The sequence below is a fragment of the Nycticebus coucang genome, chromosome 5 (genome assembly GCF_027406575.1).
Source record: "Nycticebus coucang isolate mNycCou1 chromosome 5, mNycCou1.pri, whole genome shotgun sequence".
Classification (NCBI taxonomy): domain Eukaryota; kingdom Metazoa; phylum Chordata; class Mammalia; order Primates; family Lorisidae; genus Nycticebus; species Nycticebus coucang.
The window spans coordinates 4,499,920-4,527,899 of NC_069784.1; the positions used below are offsets into that span (position 1 = coordinate 4,499,920).

The following is a 27,980-nucleotide window of genomic DNA, read 5'->3' on the forward strand; positions in this document are numbered from 1 at the left end:
CTGGACCACTGCAATAAAGACAATAATTTTTGGTTTTCCACTGTATAGAAAAATGTGCACACTAAATGTAGTCTATTAAGTGTGCACTAGCATTGTGTCTGAAACAATATATATACCCTAATTCCAAAATACTGCTTAAAATGTTAGCAACCATCAGTCTTCAAAAAGTTCGGATCTTCTTTGCTGACAGAGGATCTTGCCCTGATGATGTCTGCTGGATGAGAGGCTGTGATTGCTGAAACAATGAGGTTTGACTCATTTTATAAAAGATTTCTCTGTAGCATGCAATGCAGTTTGATAGCATTATACCCAGAGGGAAAGTTTGAAAGTTGTATCTTCTCAAACCCTTCTGTCTGCTTTATCCACTGAGCTCGTGTCATGTTCTAGTTTCTTTGTTGTGTCAGCAGTGCTGACAGCATCTTCACCACGTGGGGTTCCCTCTCAGGAAACCACCTGCCTCACCCATAGGAAGCAGCTCCTCATTCACCAAGTTCTCCAGAGATAACAGCAGTCCAGCTCTCCAGGGTCCACTCCCCGTCCTCTTGCTCTTTTCTACTGGATGTCAATGACTTCCATGGAGGTCTCGACCCAGCAAAGTCATCCGTGAAGGTCGTGAAGGTTGGAATCAACATTTTTCAAACTCCTGTGATGTCGATGTTTTGACCTCTGGATCGTGAATGTTCTTAATGGCATCAAGGATGGTGAATTCTTTACAGAAAGTTTTCAATTAACTTTGCTTAGGCATCACAAGAATCACTTAACTATGCCAGTATACTTTTAGGAAATTATTTCTCAAATAAAACTTGAAAGTTAAAATTACCCGTTGATGCATCGGTACAGAATGGATTGTGTGCTGTATGTCTTCATCAGAGCTCTTGGGTAGCCAGGGCCATGGTCAATGAGCAATAGTAATATTTTGAGATGAACCTTTGTTTCTGAGCAGCAGGTCTGAACAGTGGCCTTAACATACTAAGTAAACCAGGCAGCGCCTGGAGCTCAAAGGAGTAGGGCGCTGGCCCCATATGCCGGAGGTGGTGGGTTCAAACACAACCCCAGCCAAAAAATGAAAAAAAAAAAAAAACATACTAAGTAAACCATGCCCTAGGGATGTGCTGCTGTTCCGTTTCTGCAGCACCTACGTCTTAAGGGCCCTAGGATTTTTAAAATGGTAACTAAGGGATGGCTTCAGAAGTCAACGGAGAGTCAGACTGCTTTGAAGCTTTGACGGAGGCCCTGACTTCTCTCTTGCTAGGCTGTTTCGTCTACTTGTAAATCTGCTATTTAACCCCCTCCGAGGTCTTCATCAGTGAGCTTACCTGGATCTGGGTAATTGCTGCAGGATGGGTGTCAGCACTCGCTGCTTTGCCTTGCGTTTTTAGATCACAAAGATGGCTTCCTTTCCTTAAACCTCGTAAACCACCTCTGCTAGTGTCTGTCTTGGCTTCAGTTTCCTCACTTCTCTCAACCTTCATAGAATTGAGAAGAGGGCCTTGCTCTGGATCAGACTTTGGCTTAAGGGAATGTTGTGGCTGGTTTTCTCTTCTCTGGAGACCATCAAATTTTCCTGTCAGCAGTCAGGCTGTCGTACTCTCTCACCACGCGTGTGTTCACTGGATTAGCACTTCTCATTCCCTCCGAGAAAGTTGGCCTTTGCGTTCACGGTTCGGCTGCCTGGTTTAACAGGCCAGCTTTGGGCCCATCTTGGCTTTCCACGTGCCTTCCTCACTAAGTTGAATCATTTCCAGCTTTCGATTTAAACTTTTGATAGACCTGCCCCTCTTCCTTCAAATCCCAGTGGCTACTATGGGTTGTTAATTGACCTAATTTTAATACTGTTGTGTCTCAGGGAAGAGAGAGACCCTTGGACATGGAGAGGATGGGTCCTGATGGCAGAGCAGTCTGAGTGTAAGTCTTACGTGGACGTGATCGTTCATGGTGCCCTAAAACAATTACAGTAATAACATCAAAATCACTGGTCACAGGTCCTCGTAATGTAGTAATAATGCAAAAGTGTGAAATCCTGCAAGAATTACCAAAATGTGTCCGAGACACAAAGTGAATGCATACTATTTGGAGAAATGGGGCCAAGGCACTTGACACAGGGTTGCCACAAACCTGTAATTGGTAAAAGACACTTACCTGCCATGTGCAGCAAATTGTGTGCCTGTAACATAAAAAGGCAGCCGAGTGGGCTTCCGGCCGCACACTGTCCTGCTTATGCGGTATTGTCGCTCAATAGGCCATTTTTTTAGTCTAGTAAGACTACCACTTGTGGGTGGGCACTATTTGAAGAGTTGAAGCTGTCTGCAGATTGACACCTTTAAACTGAATTGAGATTTGTTCTTCAGTCTGTCTCAGAACTACCTGATGCATTTTACCCGTCCTGCTTCAACTATTTTTCTGATCAAGTACATGTAGTTGTTTTCAATTTAAAAATGGATGTAATGGAATTGCTACTAATACTTCCATTTTAGAAGCATCTAGAGTATGTCCATTAATAAGGCTTTATTAGAAGTAGTGATTATACTTCTCTAAATGTTTTCTGATATTTGATGCTTTACTGTTGTGTTCCCATTTCCCTTTTGTACTTAAGTATCTATGACGTTCATTTAGACATTCTTAAAATAACTTACATAAGGACCATAATAATTCTTTTATAGTGGTAATATTCTTAAGAATATAAAGTATATAGTAGCAAATGCTAAACAATCTAAGACAGCAGAGTAAGGGTCTAAGTAATATATTTAATTACCAATAAAATAATGTCCTTACTGGGCGGTGCCTGTGGCTCAGTGAGTAGGGCGCCGGCCCCATATGCCGAGGGTGGCGGGTTCGGACCCAGCCCCGGGCCAAACTGCAACAGAAAAATAGCCGGGCGTTGTGGCACACGCCTGTAGTCCCAGCTGCTCGGGAGGCTGAGGCAGGAGAATCGTGTAAGCCCAAGAGCTGGAGGTTGCTGTGAGCCGTGTGACGCCACGGCACTCTACCAAGGGCAATAAAGTGAGACTCTGTCTCTACAAAAAAATAAATAAATAAAATAATGTCCTTACAAAAATAATAAAAGCGACACATTCACATGCTTTTCAAAGTAGTCTCTTTATTAAAGATTATTTTCATAATACAATGTCACTAAAATTAGTGTCACCGTGTCTTTTTCTTAAAAATAAAAGATAATGTATGGTTTGTGCATGAAAAATGGAGGATATAGGGTTACAAATTAAACAATAGAATGTTCCAAAAGATGTTTAATTTTGCTGTTCAGTTACCCCAAAATGTAGTTTTAAAATTTTCTGCCTAACATTGCGGATATACATAGGTTGAGCTTTCTGCAGATATTCTAAATATAATTTTAACAATGAATTAAATGGTAAAAATTGCCTTTTTTCATTCACTAAGTTGACAAAGCTACAATTTGTTAAATGCTGAGTCTTGGTGGACAAGCCTCAGGTAGATGAGGAATGTTTCTGTCTTCCCATGGAATTAATGGAGCAGTCAGGATTCGATCGGAGCAGCGGAGCCTGTAGGAGGAAGGATTCGCAGGGATTTGGCCTTCATTGTAGCAGCTGGTTAAGTGGTCTCTGTGCTGCAGGAGGTTGAAGATGACGGCGGGCAGGGCAGGCGGTAAGAAGCTGGACCAGTGACAGCGCAAGGTGGAGCCCACAGAGTGGACTGAAGCCCTGGCCAGGCCTCGCTGGTCCTGCCCTTCGTGGCAGGGGTGTCTTGCAGAAGCCAGGACGCTTCATCGTGGAGCTGGACCCACACGGCTGGACAGCTGAAGGGGGATCCAGGGGAAGGCGGAGCAACTGCAGGCCGGCGTGCTCGCTCACCCCACAGCGGCAGCAGAGAAACCACGCTGTGTATGAGCGACAGTCTGTTTCAATCCTGTGGCCCTGACCTACACCACCTGTACTCATCAGTCACGTGCTGCACAATGCTGTCTCGGTCTGTGACAGTCCCCTAAGATTATAAGGTGCTGAGAAGTTCCCGTTGCTAGTGACGACTGCAGCTGTTCCCGCACAGCCCCCCGCGCGCACTGCGCTGCCACTTGTACCCAAGTCTAGAGCACGCGGTCGCGCCCCGAACGGAACACTCCATGATAAGCTACTGTTACTGGCTCCTGTACAGACTGTCTGTCAGCGCAGTGTGCTCCTAAAAAAGAAAAGTTAGCTGAACACAAGCACAGGCAGGTGGTACAAGACCAGGGCTTCCGAAGGCAGCTTTGTTACCACGGCTCCGTCCTTGAAGACCTGGCAGCACAAGATGTGGAGGTGGGAAGCAGTGGGGGCTGTTATCTCTGACCCTGTGGATGACTTAACAAAAAAGTTCAAAAAGTTAAAGAAATGTAAGCAGGAAAAAGCTTAACAGTGGTTCTCAACCTTCCTAATGCCGCGACCCTTTAATACAGTTCCTCTTGTTGTGGTGACCCCCAACCATGAGGAGCGGTGTCGGTTCCTAAGACCATCAGAAATATATGTTTTCCGATAGTCTTAGGCGACCCCGTGAAAGGGCAAAGGGTTGTTCGACCCCCAAAGGGGTCACGACCCCCTGTTAGAATAAGGATCTAAGGAAAGACTATTTTTGTATGGCTTTATAATGTGTTTGTGGTTTAAGCTACATTTTTATTACAAGTCAACAGTTTTAAAACATCATAAAGTTTATTTTATTAGACACAGGGTCTTACTCTCATCCAGGCTAGAGTGCTGTAGTTGGAGCGTACATAGCTCCCTGCAGCCTTAAATTCCTGGGTTCAAACAATCCTCCTGCCTCAGCCTCCCAGGTAGCTATGACTGCACATGAATATCAACACAGAGCTAATTTAAACAATTTTTCTTTTTTTTTTTTTTTTTTTTACATGGGGTCTCACTAGGTCTTAACACCTAGCTCAGAGCAATACTCCAGTCTTGGCCTTCCAAAGCACTGAGATTACAAATAGGAGCCACTGGATCTGGCTAAAAGTTTGTAAAGTACAAAATTAAAATAAACTGAGGTTAATGTATTATTGAAGAAAGGAAAAGTTTTTCTAAAAATGTAACGTAGCCTAAGTGTACGGTAACGTTCCAGGCCTTCACCCTCGCCCACCACTCACGCACGCACTGACCCACACAGAGCAGCGTCCAGCCCTGCCAGTCCTGTTAACTCCGGGTGCCCTACGCCCGTGCCCTGTGCTTCTCAGCTTTGAATTCATGTTGCTGCTGCACCTTTCTATGTTAGGTGCATAAACACTTCCCGTTGTGGTCTCGCCGCCCACCCCTTCAGGATATTATTGCTTTGGATATTTAGCATGTCATGAAGTTTTAGATGCAACCAAAGATACCACTGCCCAGATTTCAGACATATAAATGCTTTGTGAAAGTAATTTTTGCTAATTCATAGTATGTAAACAAACCCCAGGCTTTTCCTGAGCTTGGTTTTGCTGGAGTGATTTAACACTCCTGTGCGTTCTGCTGGCTACAGGTTTCACTGTCCTTGTCTTTGAAAGGCTCCAGTTTCCAGATACAGCACCTTTATCAAGGACGCATTTTGTTAATTTTAGAAAACATGATTAAGATACTTTTTGCTGGAATTAACAGAGGCATATTAGATCCCATGCTAATTAATCAGACATCAGTAATTCTTTCACTCAACTTTTTTTTTTTTTTTTTTTGTAGAGACAGGAGTCTCACTCTATCGCCCTCGGCAGAGTGCGGGGCTGTCTCACAGCTCACAGCAACCTCCAACTCCTGGGCTTGGGTGATTCTCTTGCCTCAGCCTCCCGAAAGGCTAGCATAGTACAAGCGGGTCTTCAAATTCACCTACAATTTCTACTCCAACTTTTTCTCCAGCACATTGAAAATACAACACGAATGAGCAAAAGGGAGTACACTTTAATTCAGTAGTCAACTCTTGAGCAACTCGGGTTTGAACTGCACTGGGCCCACAACCCCTGCGTTATTCAAGGGCCAACTGTATTTACTTCCAATATTTACTCCAGCCTTTTCATGGCCTTGAAACAAATCTTTCCTGTAGACTTAGTGAAAATCAGGAAGAGGTTTCATTAAACAATCATTATTCATCTCCCTCCCCCAAAGTGTGAATAAGTAACTGCATCTGGATAACCCTATAAAAACCCATTTTTATTAGCGTGAGTGGGGTTCTGACCAGGAGAAGGAAATTTGTTTTTCAGGTACTTCGGTTGGCTGACCGAAGTGTCAATTTGCAAACCATGATAGGAACTTGTACTCACAATAATCTGCTTTATACTTCCTTTTTATTAATTCTCTGTATATGAATGTCTCGGAGAACAAACTGTCTCATCCAAGAACTATTTTCTTGAGGACGGGAACTATATGGTCTTTAGATACCTGGTGGCAGTTAGGATGACTATCTCATGGACACCCCCAATTTAAACAGTTTCTATATTACAAAATCTTGATTTTCATGTGAGATTATCAAAATATACCATATTATGCCCTATTTATTTGAAACACTACTTACAGCTTCATTAACTGGATTAAAAGGCACATTTTGAAAAATCTAATATTGTGAAAAGTTTATTTGCATTAATTTTTTTTTCCATCATCATAAGAAATACTGACATTTTGTTTGTTCTTTGTGATCGGAAAAAAGACATTTTGGGATGAATTATCTGTTTCTGCTATCCTTTAAAGAAAGTAAGTCTTAAAAACAAAAGCCAAGTGCAAAATTTTTCAGTGGTCTTCCTATCTCCAGTGTACCCCAGCAAATACTTATAGCTGTTAGGGAACTGAAAAACCCCAAGCTGCAATTTGCCATGCTTCTTCCTAAGATGTGTCTGCGCTTACGGAAAAACCTGCAGTATATTTTGGAAAGTATCCCATGTTCCTACAAAGTAAGGAAGCCCTTTTAGGCTGTGATCACTGCCTTTCAGCATCTCACATGTCATATAACCACTGACTGGATAATTCAGTCTCTAAGCCACTTGATCTACAACCATTCCCTAAATAATAGGGATCAACTTCTATTTAACAAGGCTAGTCTGGATTTACCAACTCTTTCCCCAAAACTCATGACCCATGTAAGGTAGTAATAAGGTCTTTAACCATGATTATTTGTCTTCATTATAAAATGTATTTAATAAAATGTTAATATCTGCAATGTATGCATCAGTATGGAATATGTGGCTTTCAATATGTTTATTATAAAATTTTTCTTACGATTGATGCTTTGGATTTTTAAATAAATCATCTCTTCAATAGGGTCTCTAAACACATTTCAAATGATCTAAAATGCTGGAAAAAGTTTAAACTATTGGTCACTCTAAGAAAACTTGATAGATGCACTCAATACATTTATCAGGATACATTTAAAAAACATTTAGCTAAGCTCTTTAATATAACATGATACTTTGTGACTCTTATACATGTACAATATTCTCCCTAGTATATTTTCATTCTTGGACCTTTAAACCATCTTGGAATAAATATGAAAAATTTTCAGTGCAAAAATGAGTATTGCATGATTTTAACACTTTGGAGATAATTAAGATCAATAAATATTTTCCAGTGACTTCAAAAAAATAAACAATAGAACTGTCAATCTTGTGTATACTTCTGAACTTTAACTTGTAACAAATATATTCTGTTAGCATATAAAATGTTTTTACCTTATTTTGAAAACATTAAATATGTAGGGTTGTCCAAAATATGTGAATTGTTTTTCAAAATTGACACCATTGCATCCATATTCCACTAAAAACAAACAAAATAATCAAACTGATGTGCACTTACTAGGAAGCAAGTTTAAAAATCTGGAATTTTTTTAAAGTGCTGAGATTTGGAAGAGGAATATCTTTAAGCATGCTAACCATATCTTATCATGAACATAACAAGAACTATTAAACTCAAGTTAAAAAAAAAAATAGAGGTTCTATGAAAGGAATATTAGTAACAAACATTTTCCATTGAAGAAAGAATTCAAGTAAAAACAAATAGCACCACAATGAATTGCACTAAGGTGCTAAAGGAGGTACCTTATTCCCTGCAGAGTGAATGCTCCTTCTGAAATGTATTGCAACATATAAATGCAATTGTTTAATGGGTACCATTTGGTTCATTCATCTACAGAAAATTGCATTCCTTCTAGTTCATTATATTGAACAAACATTCAAATTACTGAACTACATATACATAATGTTACATAGTTTACATTTTATGAAAACAAAGCTTGGAAGGAATATTTATAAATGTCACCTTGAATAGAAGATGACAGGTTTAAAAGGGCTTCATATCTCTTAAGACTTTTATGTTAATGGTCCAGGAGTGTTTTAGATACAGATATAGATATATTTATATGCATATATATTTCAACAAGTGTAAAAATTTTTTAAAAACAAATCATAGCACTCATAGCTGCTTTACATACGAAGGTCTTAGGGTAATTAACATGTCAAACTATTACAATTATAATAAGTATTTTTTTTAAAAGACTGAAAATGGCACATCAGGAAATGTGATAAAATCCTTAGAGGCCCATTTCCTTACATCCTATCACTGATGTGTCAATTCAATGTGTGATCCCTTTTCTTGGCTGAAAGCATGTATCCCTTCTATTTGGATTCACTGTGGAGTCTCTGCATCCTTCTTCCTTGATTAGATGGCATTATTTTCCATGTCAGTTAAAGATCAGGAAACCGGCTCGGGTCTTCCTTGTAGTCATCAGGTATAGCAAAGATGGAACCATCAAACTCATCATAGCGAAACTCCTGAAAAGTCACAGTGGCTGTGATTGTGGGAAACACAGGAATATCTGCAGAGAGACAAAGAAGTGATAACATGGTAGATCGAGTATTAATAGATCTGTTCATAGACTGTAAGTACTACTGGAGATGTCCATATCCCTAAATGTAAAAAGACAGGCTCAGCGCCTCTGGCTCAAGCGGCCAAGGTGCCAGCCCGATACACCTGAGTTGGAGGGTTCGAATCCAGCCCGGGCCCACCAAACAACAATGACGGCTACAACCAAAAAAATAGCTGGGCGTTGTGGCAGGCGCCTGTAGTCCCAGCTATTTGGGAGGCAGAGGCAGGAGTTGGAGGTTGCTGTGAGCTGTGATGCCACAGCACTCCACCCAGGGTGACAGCTTGAGGCTCTGTCTCAAAATAAAATAAAATAGTTTAAATTAAAAAAAAAAAAAAGTAAAAAGCCACCACTCAAGGACCAGAGAAATCCAAGTGTGTATTTAATCCTGAGTGTGTGGTTTAGACAAGGGTCTGGATATTGATGGGTGAGGAATGAAAGATACAGAGACATCCAGAATTTTTTATTTTAAAAATTCAAGATCCTATTTCTTCCTAATCATAATAATCTTTTTTCTTTTTCTTAGGGCCGAGGAACAGCCACTTTGGTACTTGCACGTTGCATTTCGACATCTTTTTTCCAGATTAGAGTATATAACCTGCTTTGAGCTGATTTATTTTCCTTCTTATTAGCTCAAGTCAAATACACTAATCCTTGTTTTAAAACACTAAAACAAATCCATCACTTAAATAAGGGAGACAAAATCTCATCAAAACTAGAGTTGACACCATACCAGTACGTCTAATATGCTTCCAAATGAAATATATTTCTGGCTAAAATTTTTTTATAAGTGAAATTTGGCATTTAAAATGGGAAATACATTAATCATTCTGCTTAGTTCTATTTCTAACATGAGTTACTGGAAAGAGCATAAATCATAAAACCTGGATTCTGATTCCTATCAATAATTTCATTTAAGAACCTCAGGGATTTCATCTTATAAAATAACTATGAAACCCTTCAGAAATTAGTCTGTGGAAGTAACTCAAGTGTCTGCTAAGAGTAAAGACATATAACAAGTGAAGATTGACTGATGAGAGGTAGATTTTACTGGAGAAAGCAATAGTCTCATGTAAAAAAGAAAACAAAATACCTGAATTAGACAAACACAAAAGTCAACGTAAGTATTAGAGTGTTTCCAGTTATTTTTAGGGGGGAAAAACCCCACATTTATTTATGTTTACTGTGTATTGATGCCATCCTAATCCAGTGGTCAGCAAACAGCCTTTTTCCAGAACTATTTTTATAGGGCTTGTAAGCTAAGAAAAGATTTTACATTTTTAAATAATTGAGGAAAAAAATAGTATTTCAAGAGGTGAAAATTCCATGAAAGTCAAACTCTAGCGCCCATAAATCTTCTCGTTGGTCCATCAGTCTACTTGTTCTCTGTGGCTGTTTTTGTTCACCAAAAAGAAAAAGAAAAAGAATTGAGTAGCAGTGACAGAAACTATATGCCTTGGGCGGCGCCTGTGGCTTGGCGAGTAGGGCGCCGGCCCCATATACCAAGGGGGGCTGGTTCAAACCCGGCCCCGGCCGAACTGCAACAAAAAAATAGCCAGAAAAAAAGAACAGCTAGGCGTTGTGGCAGGCACCTGTAGTCCCAGCTGCTTGGGAGGCAGAGGCAAGAGAATCACCTAAGCCCAGGAATTGTAGGTTGCTGTGAGCTGTGACACCACAGCACTCTATGGAGGGTGATAAAGTGAGACTCTGTCTCTAAAAAAAAAAGATTAAAGAAACCATATGCCTCAAAGAGGCTAAAATGTTTATTATCTTTCAGAAAAAGTTGGCTGACCTGTTCTAGACATTAGTTACATATCAGTAAACAAGAAACAAAACTTATGCATTTATGGAGAGGACAGTGGTTGGGAGAGACAGAGAACAGATTAAGTAAAAAGTAAGGGTGATAAGTATCTAGAGAAAATTAAAACATGGCAGGGGAACAGGAAGCCTCCTGCTGGGGTAACAGTTGTTGAATAGGGCAATCAGAGGGAAACCTTAAGGAACTGACTTTTCAGCAAAGACCTGACCTAAGAACAAACCATGAAGTTGCCTGGAGGATGAAAATTCCAAATAGAAGGAACAAGAACAAAAGCCCTAAAAGGAATTGTCCGGTTTATTCTGGGAGCAGCCAGGAGGTCAGTGAATGAGGGGACAATGAGCAGCTGAGGTGGGAGGGGAAGCAGGCAGCCTGAGTCAGGGGAAGGGAGCTGGGCCCAGGAAAGGACTTTGGCTTTTACTGTGGATCAGACAGAACCCAGTAGAGAGCTGTGACCACAGTAGCAATGCATCTGAAGTTTTAGCAGATGTATGAGAATCTAACATAAGGAGACAAGAAGGAAAAGGGATGCAGGAAAGTAAAACTCAACAGAAACCAAGCAGGTGGAAGGGAGAGAAAGGGACAGGTGAATTCACAGCTAACGGCTATGATGCATGCTACTGGGGAATGGGCACCCTTAGCACTTGAACTGTACAAAGCAACTAGAATGTCTATGCCCCCCTAATATACTTAAGTGTAAAAGGGGGGGGGGAGAGATGTGCTCCAGAGGGAGCAGCCAGAGGCAAGCAGAAAACCATGGGAAAGCTCCGCCAAAGAAGCTGGAGAAATCTGAATGACTTATCTGTCAGTCATTGAGACAATGACTCCCAATTAACAATCAAATACTGAAAAGGAAGTAAGATAAAAATAGAAAAGTTTGTATCTGGGAAAAAAAAAAAAAATAGAAAAGTTTTCACCAGATATAATAATACAAATATCAATAATAAATATGTAAGAGTTGAAGAGAGAATGCCCAATCTACAATGGACTAAAGAAGGGAGTAAACTTTTTATTTTGAGATAACTATATACGAGAGAGAGAGAGAGAGAGAGAGAGAGAGAGAGAGAGACACACACACACAGACACTCTCATTCTGTTGCCCCACACTGGAGGAACAGTTGCCGGGGAATCTGTTGCCGGGGAATCAGAGCTCAGCAATCACAAAATCTTGGGTTCAAGCAATCCTCTTGCCTCAACCTCCTGAGTAGCTGGGCCTATAGGCGCCACACCCGGCTAATTTTTCTGGTTTTAGAGGAGATAGGGTCTCACTCTTGCTCAGGCTGTTCTTGAACACCTCATCCCAAGCAATCCACCTGCCTCAGCCTCCCAGTGCTGGGATTACGGACATGAGACACGCGCCAGGCCTTGAGATAATTATATTAATAGATTCACATGCAACAGTAAGAAATAATATATTTGTTTAGATCTTTTTTCATTTCTTTCAGCATTGTTATGTAGTTTTCAGCACATAAGTCCTGTATAAGAATTGTCTGATTGATAATCTAAGTACTACTATTTTTTTCAGTGATTGCAAATGGTATTTGATTTTTAATTTTGGTATCTATGTGTCAAATGTTAGTATACAGAAAGACTACTAATTTTTATGTTTAACTTGTAACCTGCAACCCTGATAAATTCAGTAATTCCGGCTTTATTTATTTATTGTCTTTGGTAATCTCTGGAATGTTCTACCAATAGAATCACGTCATTTGCAGTTGAGGAAGGTTTTCCATCTTGTCTCTCCTGCTTCCTCGCTGCACTTACCGTCGCCCTTTCCCTTCTGCACTGTGCACAGTGCTCTCCCTTTCATTCTTTACATCAGAAACTTGTGCTTTCTCTCGTTTTTACCAGTCTTTCTATAAACTTGTAGATTATTGATCTTTTCAAACAATCAGCCCTTTGTTTCTCTATTATTTTTCTGGGTTTTTTTGGTGGTTTTTGGCCGGGGCTGGGTTTGAACCCGCCACCTCCGGCATATGGGACTGGCGCCCTACTCCTTGAGCCACAGGCGCCACCCATTTTTCTGTTTTTTTTTTTCTTTCATTAATTTCTATGCTTTATCTTTCTCTGACCACAATAGAATTAAATTGGAAATTAATAATAGGAAGATATTAAGAGAATCCTCAAACATTTGGAAACTAAAGGACACTCTTAAATAACCTACATATTAAAGGAGAAATCTCAGTGGAAATAAAATACACTGAACTGAAGGAAAAGGACATTAAAATATATCAAAATTTGTGAAGCATAGGGAAAGCAGGGCTGAGCAGGGAATGTTCAGCACTAAATGCATGCTTCAAGAAAAGAGGAAAAGTCTCAATAATGAATGTAAGCTTCTACTTCAAGAACATAGGAAAAAAACAAAATAAATCCAAAGCTAGCAGAAATAGCTCATAAATTATATAAAGTTTGTATGTATTATGTATTTATTTTTCCCTCTCACTAAAATGTAAACAAAGAGGGCACGGGTTTTTTTCTGTCCCCATCCCAGGAAGAGTGTCTGGCACATAAAAAGCACTGATTAATTACTGGGGCACTGGACCTATAGATGGTATTCAACTTCTTATGGAGGGCGGAGACAAGATGGCTGACTGAAGCCAGCTTTCCACAGAGGCTCCCGTCCAGAAGAAGAGTTAAAGAACAGAAATTTAGCAAGTAACCTGGTGGATCAGAGCTGCCCCAAGAGAGAAGGTTGAAGAACGTGCAACAACCCTGCTGAAGTGAGCTGTGACCCCAAGGATACAAACAAATGGTATAAAATCCATCACCAAGCGGACAGGAGTCCCCTCCCTCAAGAGAACGGCTCGAGTGCCCCAAAAACAAACGAGCAGAGTTCAAAGGTCCTCCCACTACACTCCACGGGAGAGACCCTTTAAAACTGGACATACTTCCCCTACTAGGGTGCCATGGCATTCTACTGCCAGGCATAAAATGGTATAGAACTGTATATATTCTTTACCTGCAATTCTGAGCTCCCAGCACTCCCCCCGACTCTGAGGTCTGGAGGCCTGTCCCCCAGGAGTCCAGATTCTTGGTTGATTTCTCGAGGGATATGGACAGGGCCTAGACTGCAGCTGGTCAGTACTGATTCTGCAGCATCGGCGTGAGGAGAGGACAGTCGGCTGAGAGAGAACCACACTGGAGCGGCGGTACCCCGAGGCGCAGAGCAGCAGCTGCTGTTTTCGGCAACAATAGGGCTCACTCCCAGATATTCCAAAGCGACACCCCCTGTCTCCCTGGGCAACCAGAGGAGGCCAGGCATCTTCTTAGGTGGCAACCACCGAGGAACAGATTTGGGACGGAAACGCAGGCCCCGGGAGTAAAGGGTTTGCCCGAGACGGTACTGGCCTGGGTGGAGCAGGGGGACTAGAAACGTATGCACAGAGCTGAGAAATTCCCAGGGTGGGGCTGACCCAGAGGACCACTTTACTGAGCCTAAGACATACCCGGCCCTCAGGGGATCATCAGCCTATAGACAAAGGAAGGCAGGAGGCTAGAACTGACAGCTAATGGAATACAAACCTGCAGGAGCAAAGACAGAACCTGAGGCGCAGGCTCTGGGAACTCCAAACAGCTTCTCTTCTGCACTGGAATTTAGCAGGGACAGAAACAAATTCCCGCAAAGTTGTTCTGTTCTGTTCTGGCAGTAACATCAATCAGGGGTGGGGCTGGAACTAAGTGAACACCCCCTAGCCTCCATCAAGCGCCTGAGGTTGTCAGGCCTCACCTCTCCCTGCTGGATAGAGGCAGAGCGCAGAAGCCTGGCTGAGCAGAAACAGATTTCCTTGTGATTCAGGCAGGTGCAAACCACTGGAGTATCTGTTCACTAGAGGCAACTGGGTCACAGCCCTGCGGGGCTATCAGTGACTGGGTGTGACAGAGGTGCAAGGTGGGGAAGGAGGCAGCAACCTTCCCAGACTGATCTATTTGCTGGGTGGGTACTCCTAACTTCACAGAGCACCAGAGCAAGTAGTATCTGAGTTGTCACCACACCCCTACAATCCAGTTGCCAGAGACCTTTTAAACTCTCCCACCTGAGACAGGTGCTGACTGAGACAATTAATTTGGACCTTTTGAACAGAGCCAATCGCCCAAGGACTACTAAAGTGATGCCCTGGGAGAGTGGTTGTAGGAAGGTTTGATTTTCCTTTTCCAATTGTTGCCTGTAGGGAAAGGGGTGACTTAATTGCTGGTATTTCTCCACAGCTGAGACTTCAACCCAGAGTAACTGTTTCACTAGGGTTGAACAGAGACCAGCTGAAAATAAGACAGAACCACTTAGCCCCACCACACCAAACAGGTCCCCAGTTTCTCAGGCCATAGCACTGTACAGGTCCTTGACAAAGCTCCAGGGGAAAAATCAAATGGTGTAAAACAATCATGGGGTGGAATCAGTGGAAAAATTCTGGTAACATGAATAACCAGAATAGATCAACCCCCTGCCCCCAAGGAAAGATATGGCAGATGTAACTAAAGATCCCATTCATAAACAGCTGGCCGAGATGTCAGAAATCGAATTCAGAATTTGAATTGCAAACAAGATTAATACAATGGAGGAAAATTTGGAATTAGAAATTCGAGGAGCAATTCAAAAGTTGTCTCAAGAATTTAACGAATTTAAAGACAAAACCACCAAAGATTTTGATGCATTGAAGCAAGAATTTGCAGCCCTCAAAGATCTGAAAAATACAGTAGAATCCCTCTGTAACAGAGTGGAGCAAGCAGAAGAAAGGATTTCTGACATTGAAGACAAAGCCTTTGAACGCTCCCAAATCTCAAAGAGGAAGAGAAATGGAGAGCAAAAATGGATCATTCTCTCAGAGAGCTCTGGGATAATTCGAAGAAGGCCTCATTGGAATCCCTGAAAGTGATGAAGTGGCCTTGCAAAGCACAGAGGCCCTACTCCATGAAATTATGAAAGAGAATTTTCCAGACATGCCTAGAGGTTCTGAAATTCAGATAGCAGACAGTTTCAGAACCCCACCATGACTCAATCTGAATAAGACATCCCCCAGGCATATCATAATTAACTTCACTAAAGTAATATGAAGGAGAAAATTCTAAAAGCAGCCAGATGTAAGAAATCCATTATTTACAAAGGGAAGAATATTAGAATGACTGCAGATCTCTCTGCTGAAACTTTTCAAGCCAGAAAAGGGTAGTCATCGACTTTTGATCTCCTAAAGAAAAATAACGTTCAACCCAGGGTCCTGTATCCAGCTAAACTGAGTTTCATTGATGATGGAGAAATTAAATACTTTAATGACATTCATATGTTGAAGAAATTTGCCATAACCAAACCAGCTCTTCAGGATATTCTCAGACCTATCCTCCATAATGACCAGTCCAATCCTCTACCACAAAAGTAAACTCACTCAGAAACTTTTGATCAAACTCCAACTTCCACAGTGGCGAAAGGATTAAAAATGTCCACTGGACTTTCGAAAAACTCGATACCCAAGATTTTACCAGACTTATCAATATTCTCCATTAATGTGAACGGCTTAAACTGTCCTCTAAAGAGGCAGAGTTAACTGACTGGATACAAAAACTCAGGCCAGATATTTGCTGCATACAAGAGTCACATCTTACCTTAAAAGATAAATATAGACTCAGGGTGAAAAGATGGTTGTCCATATTTCAGGCAAATGGTAATCAGAAAAAAGCAGGTGTTGCAATTCTATTTGCAGAAACAATAGGCTTTAAACCAACAAAAGTAAGGAAGGATAAGAATGGTCACTTCATATTTGTTAAGGGTAATACTCAATATGATGAGATTTCAATAATTAATATCTATGCACCCAACCAGAATGCACCTCAATATATAAGAGAAACTCTAACAGACATGAGCAACTTGATTTCCTCCAGCTCCATAATAGTCGGAGATTTCAACACTCCTTTAGCTGTGTTGGATAGATCCTCCAATAAAGAAGCTGAGCAAAGAAATTTTAGATTTAAAACTAACCATCCAACAACATTTGGATTTAGCAGACATCTACAGAACATTTCATCCCAACAAAACTGAATACACATACTTCTCGTCAGTCCACAGAACATACTCCAAAATCGATCACATCTTAGGTAACAAGTCTAACCTCAGTAAATTTAAAGGAATAGAAATTATTCCTTGCATCTTCTCTGACCACCATGGAATAAAAGTTGAACTCAGTAACAACAGGAATCTACATACTCATACAGAAACATGAAAGTTAAATAACCTTATGCTGAATGATAGCTGGGTCAGAGATGAGATTAAGAAGGAAATTGCCAAATTTTTGGAACAAAATGACAATGAAGACACAAATTATCAGAACCTCTGGATACCGCAAAGGCAGTCTTAAGAGGGAAATTTATAGCACTGCAAGCCTTCCTCAAGAGAACGGAAAGAGAGGAAGTTAACAACTTAATGGGACATCTCAAGCAACTGGAAAAGGAAGAACATTCCAACCCCAAACCCAGTAGAAGAAAAGAAATAACCAAACTTAGAGCAGAATGAAATGAAATTGAAAACAAAAGAATAATACAACAGATCAATAAATCAAAAAGTTAGTTTTTTGAAAAGGTCAATAAAATAGATAAACCTTTGGCTAACCTAAGACCAGGAAAAAAAGAGTAAAATCTCTAATCTCATCAATCAGAAATGACAAAGACAAAATAACAACAGACTCCTCAGAAATTCAAAAAATCTTTAATGAATATTACAAGAAACTTTATTCTCAGAAATATGAAAATCTGAAGGAAATTGACCAATACTTGGAAGCACGTCACCTTCCAAGACTTAGACAGAATCAAGTGGAAATGTTGAACAGCCCAATATCAAGTTCTGAAATAGCATCAACCATACAAAATCTCCCTAAAAGGAAAAGCCTGGGACCAGATGGCTTCACATCAGAATTCCACCAAACCTTTAAAGAGGAACTAGTACCTATATTACTCAACCTGTTCCAAAATGTAGAAAAAGAAGGAAGACTACCCAACACGTTCTATGAAGAAAACATCACCCTGATCCCCAAACCAGGAAAAGACACAACAAGAAAAAAAAATTATAGACCAATTATCACTAATGAATATAGATGCAAAAATATTCAACAAGATCCTAACACACAGAATCCAGAAACACAGCAAACAAATTATACATCATGACCAAGTCGGTTTTATCCCAGGGTCTCAAGGCTGGTTCAATATACATAAATCTATAAATATAATTCAGCACATAAATGAATTAATAAACAAAGACCACATGATTCTCTCAATTGATGCAGAAAAAGCTTTTGATAATATCCAGCATCCCTTCATGATCAGAACACTTAAGAAAAGTGGTATAAAAAGGACATTTTTTAAACTGATAGAGGCCATCTACAGCAAACCCACAGCCAATATCGTATTGAATGGAGTTAAAGTGAAATCATTTCCACTCAGATCAGGAACCAGACAAGGCTGCCCATTGTCTCCATTGCTCTTTAACATTGTAATGGAAGGTTTAGCCATCACAATTAGGAAAGAAAAGGTGATCAAGGGTATCCATATAGATTCAGAAGAGATCAAACTTTCGCTCTTCACAGATGATATGATTGTATACCTAGAAAACACCAGGGATTCTACAAAAATCTTAGAAGTGACCAAGGAATACAGCAGCATCTCAGGTTGCAAAATCAACATTCATAAATCGGTAGCCTTTATACATATATATACACACACCAACAATAGTCAAGCTGAAAAAACAGTTAAGGACTCTATTCCGTTCACAGTAGTGCCAAAGAAGATGAAATATTTGGGAGTTTATCTAACAAATGACGTGAAAGATCTCTATAAAGTATGAAACTCTATGAAAAGAAATAGCTGAAAATGTTAACAAATGGAAAAGCATACCATGCTCATGGCTGGAAGAATCAGCATTGTTAAAATGTCCATACTACCCAAAGCAATATACAATTTTAATGCAATCCCTATTAAAGCTCCACTGTCATACTTTAAAGATCTTGAAAAAATAATACTTCGTTTTATATGGAATCAGAAAAAACCTTGAATAGCCAAGACATTACTCAGAAATAAAAACAAAGCAGGAAGAATCATGCTACCAGACCTCAGACTATCCTACAAATCGATGGTGATCAAAACAGCATGGTACTGGCACAAAAACAGAGAAGTAGATGTCTGGAACAGAATAGAGAACCAAGAGATGAATCCAGGTACTTATCGTTATTTGATCTTTGACAAGCCAATTAAAAACATCCAGTGGGGAAAAGATTCCCTATTTAACAAATGGTGCTGGGTGAACTGGCTGGCAACCTGTAGAAGACTGAAACTGGACCCACACCTTTCACTATTAACTAAGATAGATTCTCACTGGATTAAAGATTTAAACTTAAGACACGAAACTATAAAAATACTAGAAGAGAGTGCAGGGAAAACCCTTGAAGAAATCGGTCTGGGTGAGTATTTTATGAGGAGGACCCCACGGGCAATTGAAGCAGCTTCAAAAAATACACTACTAGGACCTGATCAAACTAAAAAGTTTCTGCACAGCCAAGAACACAGTAAGTAAAGCAAGCAAACAGCCCTCAGAATGGGAGTAGATATTTGCAGGTTATCTCTTACAAAGGTTTAATAACCAGAATCCACACAGAACTCAAACGTATAAGCAAGAAAAGAACAAGTGATCCCATCGCAGCCTGGGCAAGGGACTTGAAGAGAAACTTCTCTGAAGAAGACAGGTGCATGGCCTACAGACATATGAAAAAATGCTCATCATCTTTAATCATCAGAGAAATGCAAATCAAAACTACTTTGAGATATCATCTAACTCCAGTAAGATTGGAGAACACTTAGAGATCTAAAAATAGATCTGTCATTCAATCGTATAATTCCTCTACTAGGAATTAAGAAGACCAGAAGACCAAAAATCACATCATAACAAAGATATTTGTACCAGAATATTTATTGCAACTCAATTCATAATTGCTAAGTCATGGAAAAAGCCCAAGTGCCCATCGATCCATGAATGGATTAATAAATTGTGGTATATGTACACCATGGAATATTATGCAGCCTTAAAGAAAGATGGAGACTTTACCTCTTTCATGTTCACATGGATGGAGCTGGAACATATTCTTCTTAGTAAAGTATCTCAAGAATGGAAGAAAAAGTATCCAATGTATTCAGCCCTACTATGAAACTAATTTATGGCTCTCACATGAAAGCTATAACCCAGTTATAACCTGAGAATAGGGGGAAGGGGAAGAGGGAGGGGAGGGAGGGGGGAGGCTGCATGGAGGGAGGGTGATTGGTGGGATTACACCTGTGGTGCATCTTACAAGGGTACATGTGAAACTTAGTAAATATAGAATATAAATGTCATAACACAATAACTAAGAAAATGCCAGGAAGGCTATGTCAACCAGTGTGATGAAAATGTGTCAAAAGGTCTATAAAACCAGTGTATGATGCCCCATGATTGCATTAATGTACACAGCTATGATTTAATAATAAAAAATAAAAAATAAAAAAAATAAAGTTTCTTGTGAAGCTTAAATTAATATTAAATTTAAGCCTAAACTCCTAGAACACCTTTTAATAATCTCCAGTTTTCTGACATAAGCTAGAAAGATAAGTATATGTAAAAATCAGAGTTCACAGTTTTTTGGTTTTTTTTTTTGTTTGTTTGTTTGTTTTGTTTTTGAGACAGCGTATTACTAAGTCACCCTTGGTAGAGTGCCGTGGTATCAAAGCTAACAGCAACCTCAAACTCTTGGGCTTAAGCAATTCTCTTGCCTCAGCTCCCAAGCAGCTGGGACCACAAGCGCCCACCACAACGCCTGGCTATTTTTGTTGTAGTTGTTACTGTTGTTCAGCAGGCCTGGGCTGGGTTCGAAGCCACCAGCTCTGGTGTGTGGGGCTGGCTCCCTAGCCACTGAGCTACAGGCACTGAGCCACGTCCACATCTTCTGGTATGAAATACCTTCTTATCCCTTAACAGTCAATGTTAAGTTTGAGGTTGCTGTGCGCTGTAACACTTAGCAATGTACTCAAGTAGAATTAGAACTCCCATCAGGTACTTCACATATCTGACAAAACATGAGTATCAGTGCATATAATTCCTTCAAAAATGCAAGTAAGTAGAAAGCTATTTTCCTTTAAAACATATTTATTAAATAAAATTATATCTAAATTATTTTCTTACCTAATTTTACAGGAAAGCCTGGAGGAAGCTTCATCTGAACAAATTCTCTAAGCTTGTTAAAGTGCTTGAAGGGAGCTATTACTTCTAAAACATTCAATAATCTGAAAAATGGAAAAAAGAAAAATGTTTTCATGTTGAAATTACTTGTGTTCTTATGCTGGTTTGTATCCACATGCTTCAAACTAAAGCAGCAGTTTTGACTTCGATATTAAGGATGAAGAAATTACATACCCTCTTCATCTTAAATGTTTTATTATTCTTTTTACTCTGTTACAGTTTATAACTTTTATTTTTATTGTGCGTAACAGTTTGATTTTAGATCCATATTTAAATAATTCAAGGCTTACATCTCCCTTCTTCCTGAAGTCTACACATTCCTGAGGTCTTTATTTAGGACTCTCTGTTCAGGTACCTGATTTTCACTGACAATCTATCATGTGTGTGTATATACTTAATATTCTTTGATTTCTTACATATTTGAAAAAAGAATGTTTCTTGTCTTAAAGAGAAATTTCGCTTACGTAAAATTTTGTGACGTATCTTTCCCTCTGAACTACAATTGCATAATGTCTCCTAACGTTCTATATCATGCTAGTTCTTATACTACAATTTCTTCTTTCATCTTTTTTTTTTTTTCAGAGTAACAAAGAGAGATTTTACTTAGGAAGAACAAAGAGAAAATTTAGAGCACTTCCAAAGGGAGTTGGAAGTGGGTCCCTCTCATGCAGAAGAAAAGGTAAGAGACAGCTCTTTTTCTATGGCAAGTATGTAAACAAAGTTTATGGAGGAAGAGAAACAGGTTTACAGACTAAGGGCAAGATACAGGCTTACAGAGCAAAATCCACGAGCCATAGACAGAGAACAGGCCTCCACTACCAGAGCAAGCAGACAAAGAGCCTTCTTCTTTCTTCTTTTGGTTGGATAGAGTTCATTTTCAAGTAGCATTATTTGTCTTTCCTGCTCTATTTCTTTTATTCTGTGGATGTCTTTAGTGGCCTTGACACACGAGTGACAGACATACTATCACATCGCACTTTCTTTGTTTCAGAAATGTCAAAGCGTCTGAAAACACTTAAAGCCAGGTTGATTCTGCCCCTTTCCTGCCTGGATGCCTTTAAATTTCTTTACTGACAATTAAAGCCTGATTTTTTTTTTTTTTTTTTTTTGGTAGAGACAGTCTTGCTATATTGCCCAGGCTTGTACTGAACCCTAGGCTTCAAGCAGTCCGCTCCCCTTGGCCTCCCAGAGTGCTGGGATTACAGGCATGAGCCACAGTGCCTGACAGAAGCCCAATAGCTTAATCAGGATAATTTGAGTTACTAATCATTATTTGAATTTTTCTTGGAAACTAATGTCATAGATTCAGTTCTTCATTACAAAGAAATTTTCTTCTATCATATTTTGAACACTATTTTGGTTACATTCTGGAGGTTCTCTTTTTAAGTGGAACAGTAGCGGTTCAACATTGAAACATCTCTGTCCTCCATCATATCTATGGTTTCTCTCATGTCTAAATGTCTTTTTCCACAGCATAAGCTGTCAAATTATAATTTTTAGTCACATCTAATTTGTTCATTGTTGTTTCTGATGTATTTGTTTTATAACAGCGCTATTTAGTATTCAATTATTTCTTAGTTTTACTATCTCCTTTTCATTTCATTCTACAACATCTATCATCTCGGAATGATCTACTTTACTTATTTTGTATGTGGGTAAGAGGGATTGTTTGTTTTTCTACACAGCATTAAGAGGGATTTTTCTTCTTATCTTTTCTTTTAGAATGAATGCTTTGTTGGCATTTGCATGCTATGTTCTTTATTTAATTACTTTTCAGGTTATTGATTACAAATGCCACACTGTATAAATTTAAACCTTTTCTTCATGTACTAGCACATTTGAAACTGGGATAAATCTTAAAATTGATGTCATCTTAAAATTAGCCACAGTTTTCTTCTTTATTAGTAAGCAGAATATAAAATGTGTATATCTTTGAGTCAACTGGGTCCCAGATAGGACGGATTATGGCAGATGTGTCTGTGTGGCTATCTCGCTTCCCACATTTTCTGAGACTAATTTCTCTGACCTAATGTGAGGGTTGTATAGAACATCTACTCTTCTAAAGCCTGGGTATGGGGCAAGGTCAGGTAGAATGGTACATGCCCGGATGTTTATTGAAAAATTTGGGTACTGCTCTCTTTTCTGAGAATTTTGATTTTTTTAACATTTTAGGCCAGTCTCTCCCACCCCCACCCCCCATTTAATGTATTAGTCTAGATTAGAAAGGGAAAGAACTAGTAAGAAAAGATAGCCTGGGACTTCAATTCATCCTCCTTCCCCACTTTAAAAAGAAGCTTAAAGCTATAGGTATAGCAGAGGCAGCTCTAGGTACTCATCTTCCACTCCATCCCCCTCTCCAAATTAGAAATATATATATATTTATTTTATGTATGTGTATATATATTATATATCATATATTACATATATTTATACATTTTATATGTCTATATTTTGCCCCAACCTACTAGAGGGGCAACACATATTAATCGATTCCTTTTAAAGGAAGTACCTGGTGAATACAGGTTTGAAAAGATATAATCAAGATATTCACTTGCAATATTGATTAACATAGTGACAAACTACAAATAATCAAAATATTTATCAGTATAGGATTAAAAATGACAAATATATCAATACCTCAAATTACTCAGGAAAAAGAAAATGTAAATACTGTATGAACTTTCAGATACACGTACTTTTAAAAGAAAAAAAGAACTCACAGAACAAAACAGTGACTATTCCACCATTTTTATTAAAACCAATGCAAAAACCAGGTAAGCACAGACAAAACCACACCAGTCCTTAATTGTTATAAGAGAAAACTACCACTGTTTTGTTCTATAAATTTCCATACTTTTATACTTTTTTAACAATAAGCATGCATTCATGTATTGCACTTATAATTTTTAAAAAGGTATTCAAAAATGTATCAGGTTAAAGTAAGAAGAATTAATTATTCCAGAAAGGTGCACATACTAGTAAGGCTCTCAGTTTTTATATTCAAAGGCTTCAAAGGTTCCACTCAAATGTAAGCATTATTATAGCCGTTAGTGCTTGATAGCCTTCGTCATAAACATTTATGGTTAGTAATAAACTTACAATTCAATCCCTAAAGGAAATTCCTGGCTCATGGCTATTGTGGCTTTAAATGTTTTCTTACTCTCTTTACACACCAACTCTCTGCCCAGATGAGGAGCTCTAAAATGGACAAGACAGAAATTGTCAGGAAATTATTTCCATAAGCTATCACCTTTCTAAGAAAAATCTGCATTCTTCCAATGACACTCATTAATATTTCAATTTTCTTACTATAACTATAAAAATAAATTAAAATTTGCTAAAAGCGAACAATATGTATATAAGATATAAAACAAGGGTAACAAGAATAATTTTGAGAAAGAAGTTACCAGACCTCAATAATTTTACATTAAATACAATTTTAACAATCACTATCTTTAAAAACAAAGAAAATCACTAGACCATAAAGCCACTTAAAACTATCATTGCATATCTTTGAAGTCACTTATTCAATTTAATCTTCTTTACTGTCTACTAGTCTTAGCACTGACCAATAAAAAGTTTTGTGAAGAATAAAAAATTCCATATTAACTATTATCAGAAGGTAAAACTGTAACAAATTTAGCTTCCAGTTCTAATTGGCTTTTATTTGCAATCCTAGTACAAGGCGATACCATGTTCTATAAACTAGAATGAGTGTGCTAAAGAGCTAAGCAGACGAGGCTAGCTTTATAGTCTGGAAAAGGATGAAGAAATCAGCAACAGGGAACAAAACGTGATCTATCTAGTCCTTTCAAAGTCGCCTTCCTTATGGGATTCAAAAAAAGAGAACTTTGTTACTGTGCTAACGCAAGCTGACTGCAAATCTCCTATTTTTTTTTTTTTTTTTGAAAATTGATCCATTTCAAAGTTCTTGATTATATTACACTCAGCAGAAGTGACTAAATTCTGGATTTGTCTGGTCTGCTAGAGCCTAGCACAGAAGAAGCCTAGTCCAAAACAATGGCCTCCCATAAATTTTGTTTAATACTATGAAATATTAAGATAGAAACACTGTAGAGAAGTTAGCAAAATATAATAAATCTTTCAATAAGAAAAACAAAATGATGAAAACTTCCTCCTACACAGAAGCAAAGAGGTAATATTTTATTCTCCACCAAAGGAAAGAATGGTTTGCAAGAACTAACTTCATTAATTTATTAAAAATAAATATTTTTGTATTCATTTATCATTGTCTTAGTTGATACCTGTATACTGAGGACAGCCCCATGCTAGGCACTCTACTAAATGATGGTAATAAACATGAATCAAAGGCCCTAGGGAAGGTGGCGAGGTGTCTCCTAGCAGTGGCTAAAACAGAGGGATATTGACAAAGGAAGAGCTGGGAAAGGCAATGAGGAGACAAAAAGTGAATGGCCTCACTTACCACGCTAGAGAATCAGGATAATAATGAAATACAGAAGTTCACCATACAATGGGGATATCTCAAATATGCAACTGTACTGGGCAATTTCCTCCATTATATTATCTTAGAACAATGTCTTTAGTTTTGTGTGCGCAGGGGTATCAATTGGCAGGAGAGATGTAGAGGGCGGCTCTCTAACCTCATTGAAAGACTGTATATAATTTGGGATACTCCTCTCACATCATGCTTGTTTCATATTTTTAGAAGGTAAATTAATTTAGACAAAATTATACCAATAATTTTTATACTCAAAGTCACATACTCAGTTTTTACAAAGTATTCTTTCTAAAAACCAAAGCATATATAAACCAAGTAAACCCCTTACTTTCCATTTTCAGCAGATATATATTCTTCCCACGTAATAGTGTTCTGAGGAGGTGGGGTAAGGGACTGTCTTCGAACCGGCTGCCAAAAAATAAAAAGAAAGGGGAGGGGACAAAAAGAAAAATGTTATATTTATTTAAAATATAAAATGAAAACTTCCAGTGAACTATTAAAACTACCAATCTACTAAATTTCTTTAATATAGTGATTGAAGAGGTTCCTTCTAAGATAGTTCCATGATGATTTAAGTTCTATTGATAATATTTATTATCATTTTTTCCTAAATTTCAATAAGTATCAAAGTAATACAGGCAGTCCTTGAGTTACAAACGTCCAACTGATGTACCACTCACACTTACGAACAATGGCTATTGTAGGTGACATAAGTAAATGGACCGAACTGTTCCAACGTACATACAAATTCAACTTAAGAACAAACAATTGGCAGGACCACACCTGCGGTGCATCTTACAAGGGTACATGTGAAACTTACTAAATGTAGAATATAAAAGTCTTAACACAATAACTAAGAAAATGCCAGGAAGGCTATGTTAACCAGTGTGATGAAAATATGTCAAATTGTATATAAAACCAGTGTATGGTGCCCCATGATTGCATTAATGTACACAGCTATGACTTAATTAAGAAAAAAAAAGAACAAATTCACAGAATCTATCTCATTCATAACCCTGGGACCCCTATAGTGTCTACTCAGTCAATGTTTCAATCATCTGAAATCTTCCTGGCATTATGTAGATGCTGAACATGAAAGCTACAGAGAACCATAAGAACTAATTGCAACTTCAAGAAACTTGTAATGCAGTTGTAAAGAAAAAAATATGCAGTCATGAGCAGTTAACTAGAAATACAAAATTGTATATTAAAAGCAAAATGATGGCGTGGATGCAGAGAGAAGGGAACACTTCTACACTGCTGGTGGGAATGGAAGCTAATATAACCTTTTTGGAAAGAAGTTTGGAGAATACTCAAGGAACTAAAATTAGACCTACCATTTGATCCTGCAACCTCTACTAGGTATATACTTAGATAACTAAAATCATTATGCAAAAAAGACATTTGCACCAGAATGTTTATTGCAGCCCAATTCATAATTGCCAAGATATGGAAACAGCTCAAGTGCCCATCGAGCCATGAATGGATTAACAAACTATGGTATATTTATATTATGGAATATTATGCAGCCATAAAAAGATGGAGGCTTCACATCTTTTATGTTTACCTGGATGGAGCTGGAACATATACTTCTTAGTAAAATATATCAAGTATGGGGAAAAATAAAGTATCCAATGTACTCAATACTACTATGAAATCAATATATAATCACCTACACATGCATACAAATGGCAAAACATAACTACAGTCCAGAAAGTAGAAGGGAAGAAGAGAGAGAGGGGAGCAGAGAGGGTAGGCGAGAGGAAGAAAAGTATTTGGGGGGACCTCACCTAATGTACATGATGCAATGGTACATTTAGAACTATTAAGAAAAGAATATAACTGTCTTACCACAACAAATAAGTAAGCGAAGTGATGGATGTGTTAATCAGTTCAATGTAAGCATTTCACATTGTGTATCAAATCAGTACCCTGAACCCCATAAATGCATCAATATTCACAGTAATGATTTAATAAAAAAATTTTTTTAAACAAATATATACAAGCAAAATGAGATTATAGAAATCAGAGATACTCAGGACAAACAGTAATCTTCTGTGGATAATAAATCCAGACTATGTGATTGGACCTTGTATATAAAAGAAGATAAAATAAAAAGTACATTAAAGACAGGGAGAACTGCCGGGCACAGTGGCTCATGCCTGTAATCCTAGCACTCTGGGAGGCTGAGGCGGGTGGATTGCTTGAGTTCATGAAGTTCAAACCCAGCCTGAGCAAGAGCAAGACCCCACCTCTAAACAATAGCCGAGCATCATGGTGGGTACCAGTAGTCCCAGCTACTTGGGAGGCTGAGGCAAGTGAATCACTTGAGCCTAAGAGGTTGAGGTTGAGGTGAGCTATGGCACATTGGCAATCTACTCAGGGCAACAAAGTGAAATTCTGTCTCAAAAAAAAAAAAGAAGAAAATTGAAAATTCCTAACGAAAAACTAACAGAACATACCATGGAACAAAAGGACAGTAAAAAATACTATTATAAATAACAAGAAAAATAATAACACCAGGGATGGTCCTGTTTGGAAGAGTACAGTTTTGGATATAATGAGTGTGAGATGTTAAACAGTACTATATTAGCGTCATTAAAAATCAAGAACTTTTTTTCTTTTTTTGAGACAGG

General features: G+C 38.6%; 1 protein-coding gene across 1 annotated transcript in view; it reads right to left on the reverse strand.

The window, feature by feature from the left end:
- Positions 1-7,138: 7,138 nt before the first annotated feature.
- Positions 7,139-27,980, reverse strand: part of ANKRD13C (ankyrin repeat domain 13C) — a 91,437-nt gene continuing 70,595 nt past the window's right edge. The window contains exons 10-13 of the mRNA XM_053591808.1: positions 25,673-25,752; positions 23,964-24,062; positions 20,808-20,908; positions 7,139-8,763 (exon numbers count right to left, since the gene is read on the reverse strand). Coding sequence (XP_053447783.1) covers positions 8,633-8,763; positions 20,808-20,908; positions 23,964-24,062; positions 25,673-25,752 — 411 coding nt within the window. The 3' untranslated portion in view covers positions 7,139-8,632. The remainder of the gene's footprint in view (positions 8,764-20,807; positions 20,909-23,963; positions 24,063-25,672; positions 25,753-27,980) is intronic.